The sequence below is a fragment of the Eumetopias jubatus genome, unplaced genomic scaffold, assembly GCF_037043125.1.
Source record: "Eumetopias jubatus isolate StellerSeaLion01/CBP00866 unplaced genomic scaffold, mEumJub1_p1.0 scaffold_16, whole genome shotgun sequence".
Lineage (NCBI taxonomy): Eukaryota > Metazoa > Chordata > Mammalia > Carnivora > Otariidae > Eumetopias > Eumetopias jubatus.
In genome coordinates, this window is record NW_028274822.1 from 74,730,341 (window position 1) to 74,737,133 (window position 6,793).

General features: G+C 46.5%; 1 protein-coding gene across 3 annotated transcripts in view; it reads right to left on the reverse strand.

Annotated features, from left to right (window-relative positions):
• The window catches only part of GRK3 (G protein-coupled receptor kinase 3), a 127,288-nt gene extending 120,702 nt beyond the window's left edge, over nucleotides 1–6,586 (reverse strand). For 2 of the 3 annotated variants that reach the window (XR_003612517.2, XM_028124674.2), the window contains exon 1: nucleotides 6,407–6,586. Coding sequence is in view for 1 of the 3 variants with exons in the window: in XM_028124674.2 (XP_027980475.2) it covers nucleotides 6,407–6,519 (113 nt within the window). In the remaining 2 variants the exon portion in view is untranslated. The remainder of the gene's footprint in view (nucleotides 1–6,406) is intronic. The other variant, XM_088019752.1, reaches the window with a different exon arrangement.
• Between the last annotated feature and the right edge of the window lie 207 nt (nucleotides 6,587–6,793).

Below are 6,793 nucleotides of genomic sequence, written 5' to 3' on the forward strand. Positions count from 1 at the left end.
TTACAAATATACTGCATGGATAGAAAATGCTCACAAGAGACAGATTGGGGGGCAGGGCATTTTGTGATCAGAAATGAATAGATTCATATTGTACAGACAGGGAAAATTAAATATAGTGAATTTAAGTGACTTACCAAGGGCCCATGGCAAGTTGCCAGTGGAATCGGGTCCATAGTTCCTGGTTTCTGATCTAGAACTCTATCTAGTACGGCAGGTAGTAGAGAGGACCCAGGGATGAAACAGGTGAACTTCAAGTTCACCAAGGATGAAGCTCTGGCCTAGGTACCTTCATATAATCACCTCTTCCTACTCCTGAGACCCCGGAAGAAGGAAATGGCAGCAAACAAGAGCACAGGTCCAAGGCTGGGGTCAAAGCTGACTGTCACAAAACACCAATCACAGAGTAAATGAACTGTAAAGATATTTTCACTGTCCTCTCTATACCGCCCTATATGGAAAGTTCTACAATCTGCAGATGCTCTGTGTTGAAGCACAGGTGACCCAGGAGAAGACTTCCAAAATTAGAAGAAACATTTACAGGAGATGGGAAGCCAAGGTATTATTTCTCCCCCTGCATTTTATTTTAGACCCACAGAGCAGTCAAGAAAGGCCCAAGGGTTGTAAGCGCTAATCAATGACAAAAATAGAGAAGAATAAAGAGTGAGACGCAGTAGGAGCAGAAGCAGGTCCGGGGACATCCAGTCTAGTGAGCATGGAAGTTTCTAAACATACAAATGATTTCACGACAATGGAGTGAAAGTTGCCCAGCCCATGATCTCCATTCCCCCACTGCCAGTGTCCAGAGAAGGATAAAGACAGACGAGACCACGCCGCACACACAACCCGTTTTCACCAAAATTTTCAGCATTCCTCAAACACTCGGTGTATTAACAAAGGAGGATTGTTTTGAATGAGAAAGTGATTTTTTTATCGCAAATAAAGCCAAAAATATTGTTTCGCCCCTTTACTCTTTTTCCCAAAACAGAAATATCTGAGGGGGGACAGGGGCTGCTCTTTTTTCCAAATAATAACTCACACAGAAATTGTTTGGGGCAGGAGGGGCGGGGCGGGGGGGCGCTGAGGCAGTCTCTTCTACAAATTTCTCAGCGGCAAGGTTGCACTTCTTGTGTTGAACAGAACAGGCATTTAACCCTCGAGCTCCTCATGGGAAATAAGGAAGAAACTGCTTATTCACTTAGTCATAATTACCACTTTCCAGGTCCCAGAGGAATAGCTTTTCTCCGTCAGTCTCTGAGGACGGTCCTGACTTTTCAGATGCTGCACCGGCAGCTGATAGGCAAGGCCCATAAAATATACTTTCCCCAAATGAAAAAGTATCACTGTGTCGTCTGTTCCTTGCAAAAGAAAAGGTGAGGGCTGCTCCTTATTCCTGTTGGCCCCACGGCACAGAAAGGAGAAAAGAACCCGGATTCTGAGAAATCAAGGCTTGACTATACCTCGGCTGCATTTCGGCTGTCACCTGGGCAGAGTTCTTAACAGTGCTGATGAGGCTCATGCTACTCACCAGGCAGCAAGCAGTCTTATGGGGAACAAATGTACTCATTATGCAAAGTGCCCCAGGAGAGAGTAAGCGCTCAATAAATGGTAGTTGTTCTATTCCTAGTTCATGGAAGTAAAACTTCTCTTTCCCTTATCAGGGCTGCAGGGACCCCAGGCATCCTGCTCTTGACTACTTTGCGTTTCCTACTCTGCTTTGCCACCCGCTGTCAGATAAAGACCTACACTTCCCTGCTTCAAGTCTTGACGCCCTATCCAACAGTACCAGTCTTGTCCAAACAGATGTTTGGCAAAGCCAAATTCAGCATGCTGAAAAGCACTTTTAAGACACTGCTTCTAAGAACACATTGCATATACAAACCGGGGCTGCCTGAACCTCAAAGAGATCTACTGGGCTCTCGATTCGAAACATTTCACAATGTTTTGGGCAGCTAGTTCTAGGTCCAAAATTGATTGCACTGGAACGTCTATTTCTAAGAATTGACAACTACGCACAGTACTTGCATTTTCAAGTCACTGGCACAAACTGACTCTGAACCAAGAATGAAATAATAACCGAAAGGTCAGAACAAATTACATTTTGAATGTGTAACTTAGCGGAAAAGAGGCAAGAACACTGCTACCGTTTTATACACAGAAATACTCCTCCCAACGACAAAGAACACTTTTTTTCCTGAAGGCTGTTCATTCTTTCATCACTGACTTTTCAGTTCAAAGTTGGGAGGCAGGGGGGCACACAGGCATAGAATCCCCCATACCCAAAACAGAGAGGACTAGTTCAAAGCCACCACCCACCACTCACAGATTGGGGTTAGGGAACTTACTGAAGAAACTCCATTCCCACAAAAGAAGAAAACTGAGCTACTTTTCAAGATCAATTCCATTTGATAGTTTTACAAATAGGAAGATGCAATATTACCATGTTACTATGTCTACTATGGCTAGATAGCTCTTCAACGGGAATAACTAACAAATTACTGTAAAAACACTTAGCAAACATGAGTTCTATGACGATAGATGATAAAAGCCATCCAAATGCTACTCGTCTGTGGTCAAACAGAATCTTCAAGAAATTGCACTTTAAAGTAAGCATCTTTCTTGAATCAACTGTATATTTCCCACTAGACTACATATGCCCCTTGAAGGACAACGCTGTGGTTGGGTCCATCACGGTATCCCCATGCCTGGCTTGGAGAAAGGGCTCTACAACCACCTATAGAAGTGATGTAATAAAAGGTGTCACAGGGCGCCTGGGTGGCTCAGTTGGTTAAGCGACTGAGTTCAGCTCAGGTCATGATCCTGGAGTCCCGGGATCGAGTCCCACATCGGGCTCCCTGCTCACCAGGGAGTCTGCTTCTCCCTCTGACCCTCTTCCCTCTCGTGCTCTCTATCTCTCATTCTCTCTCTCTCTCAAATAAATAAATAAAATCTTTAGAAAAAAAAAAAGGTGTCACAGATGTCCTTAAGGATATTCTAAACGCTCCAGGTAAGTTACAAAGACTCTTGCAAATGTTGTTTTCAGAACTTCCTATCACATTGCCTGGATACGTTGAAAGGACAAGCTTTGTAATTAATGATCCAAAATTGTCAATGTCCCCAAAATGGACACAGGATGTAGGGGAAGGGTCAAGTTCATGTACTCAATCCCTTTCAACTACGTGTGACTCCAAGTCAACTGAATTTCATTTTGATTAGAAAAGGTTAATCAGAGTAACGAGCCTAAAGTACAAGTGGTCTCATGATCCACGGCTTTAAGATGTTGACCCTCTGTAGGCCTTAGCTTATGAATTAGACTCTATCAAATAAAAGGACTTCTTCCCTCACATGGAGTAGGGTAACTGGCACATACATCTGAATGCTCGTGTTTCTAACTGGGCCTGCACAGTGAACCCATGGGTCACGGGTTAGTATTCCCAACAGATCCCATTATCAGCTACATTAACTCAACTAATGTTTCAGTAAACTGAAGCAGCTATGTAATCTGAACAAATAGTCAGCTATTATGGGATTTACACTCATTGGTTCGTTAATTAAATAATGTGTCAACATAACAAAATGGTTGCCTCTCGCTATCTCAGAGAAGCAAAATCTCCCCGGGGCAGAATGTTCCATCTTCTGAGAGTCTCCTGTGATAGGCAGGGGACGGCAGACCAGACATTTCATTTAAATTAGCTAGAGATTATGCAGTCCTGTTGCTTTTCTGCTTAAAACTGCGTAAGAGGCAAAGCAACTAAAATGAGGAAGCATATAGAATACTCCAGTGATTTCAAATAATCGGGCTGGAAAGAAAAAGTCACTAGTGATGGGCCAATGGCAAGTGTTATGCTCCTCACTGAGATACTAAAAATACAAATCTAAACATCTTTTTCAAGAGCACCAAAGACTGGTGATCACATGGTTCACTCCAAAATGCAGCTGAAATAGAAACTCTTATCAGAAACCATTTGACCACTATCCTTTACCAACAGAGGCGAATCATACTAGTCTTGCCAAGCCACTATGAATATTAACTTTCTTACCATATTGAGAAATCCCCCAACCACCCACCCCCCCACCCCAAAATCCAGCAGGCAGGCCACTACCTGCCATCCAGTGGTAGATAAAAAACCGAAAGATGTTTTACTTGATAATCTCAATGTAACAGAACCTTAACACATGTAAATGGTCACATTACAAAACTAAAACCAAAGCCACTGAGATAAATACAAAACAAATTAGAATCCTTTGAGGAGGTTCCAATAACCTAATTTAAGAATCTATTTTAAAAAAATAGCCACAGAATAATAATTACTAAGAGCTGTTTCCTAAAATTACTCTCCTCTTGATATTTCTCAATTCTAAAATGTCATGAGAAATATGCTCACCATCTCCCAGTTTTGCCTTAAAAGAAAGCATTACCAAAGAATACCGCTGAAAAACAAAGGCATTCATACAAGGAAGTGAATATCCTAAACATACAAGTATGTTGTCAAGATTCTCAAGAGGGACACTAAAAAAGCAGAAGTCACATTAAGTTCAAAAAAAAAAAACAACAGAAGTTCCTAATTTTAATATTATATATCGCCCCCACAAAACTGCTGAAGAGTTAAGATTTTTCGATTTTATATAGAGAGACTCCATATATTTAGGACTCCCTGCCCTTTAGGAAGAGGAGAAGAGGCAAAAGAAAAAAGGAATTACCACTGAATACCACATTTATAAAAATGCAGTTTTTTAAAAATGAAATTCAGGTTTGGTTTGGGTGTTCTTGTTTTACGTAGCTTCCCATTTGCCAGAAATTTTAAACAGCACTGATTTTCAATGAGCTTCAGATATGTTAGACTCTGGAAACGGAGTGTTAATTTCACAACCCTCCAAAAGGTCTGTACTCTTCCCTGATTTTCCCTGCTTGACATTGCGTATCAAAGAGCACACCCTGCCAGCCCAACAAGATGCATGGGCTAACAAAAAGGGCAAGCAAGCCAAAAATACCTAACACGTATTCATTTACACAATTTGGCTTTTTGCAACAAATAACTGAAAGGGGCTGATATTTTCTCTGTCGTAGGGCTCAGGCTCATGAATGGACTTGTAAAAAATTATCTGGCGATCACTGAGCATTAAAAGAAAAAAATTTTTTTTCTTATGTCAAGATAAGAATTTAAGCAATCTTGGGTGTATAGTGCTTGAAACACTGGTGCTTTCAACCGAGAATAGCTTCAGTTTAGATTCTAATGTTTTACAAAATTGCATGGTTTCCAACTCACCATACAGAAGATGCCTCTTTTTATCATCAATTCTACCAAGAGCTATTTAGCACATTCACTGTACAACTCAGGATGGTGTTAATTAGAAAAGAAGCTAAGGAGGAAAATCCAACCCTAATCCTTTGACACACTATTTGAAACTCTATTACTCTGATGAACGATCTTTTCTGGGGTGGTGCTAATGACACGAACCACTGAAGTCTTTAACTAGTTCCATCAATAATAAATCATTAGCGATATAAAATCACAACTTGGTATGGCCCTCACCAAACCCCTCGCCAATTCAATCGGGCCCTTCTTTGGTCTTTTAAACAACAAATTCCTGTCTGGAATCAACCATTCAATGTGCGTTTAAAGTGACCACCAGTGGATCTGCAAGTTGAGGAAAGCCACCGGGATGATACACTTAGCACCAAAAAGAAAACTGTGTGGGTCACAAGCCACTCATCACTGCCTGGGGGCACAAAAGAGGAAAGGATAGGAGGATTGGAAGCGGAATAGACTGGACCTCAAGAGGAGCAAGCACGGAAAACTGCACTTTAAGTACCTGGGACAAAAGGCAAGGAGCCTGCACTCCCCAGCTAAGGAGCCCATGCGGAGCTGAGGAGAGGACGCAGTTGGCGAAAGAGGCAGCAGAAACCAGAGAAGAAATGACCAGGAGGCAGCCCAGGGGAGCCACAGGCACGGGGCAGAAGGAGCCCATTAGGATGGGGCTGGAGGGATGAAGGAGATGGGGCAGAAGGGTTAGGGATAGGGCTGGAAGGGCAGGCATGGGGCAGGAGGGAGCCTTGGCAGGGGCGCACTGACGACCCTAGGGATGGGGCTGGACCCAGACGCAGGGATGGGACAGGAGAGAGCGACAGGGATGCAGCTGGTCCAGCCAAGTCACAACCACATCCCGGCAGCCCGTTGCTGGGGCGCTCCTGCGCTCCGGGCGCCGCGCTGGGCACTTTGGGGCGCTCTCAGCCGGAGTCCCCCCGGCAGCCCTCCGAAGCCCATTTCAGAGACGGGAACGGCGAGGCCGGGGGCGGGGGGGGGGAACGGCAGAGGCCGAGCGTCCGACCCTCCCGGACGCAGGGGGTCGCTGGCGGCCGCGGGGGACGGAGGCGCGAGGGGAAGGCGCGGGCCCCGGCGGCCGGTACCTGGGCTCCGGCAGCACGATCTTCTTGCTGGCGCGGGCGGCCGGGGTCGCCTTGCTCTTCTCCATCGCCATCAGGTAGCTGACATCGGCCAGCACGGCCTCGAGGTCCGCCATGTTGGCGAGCGGCGGCGGCGGCGCCGGCGGCGGCGGCGGCGGCGGCTCCTCGGGACCCGGACGGGACGCGCTCCCGCCGCCGCCGCCCGCCGCGCCCCGACGTGGGGGGGCCGCCCCGGGGCAGCCCCCCCCGCGCGCTCCCGCCCGCGCGCCCCCGCGCCCCGCGCGGCGCCCCGCGCGCGCCTCAGCCTCGCGCCCGCCGGGGTCGCCACGCGCCGCCCCGCCCCGCCCCCCCCCGCGCGCGCCCGCCGCCCCGCGCACGCGCTGCCACCCC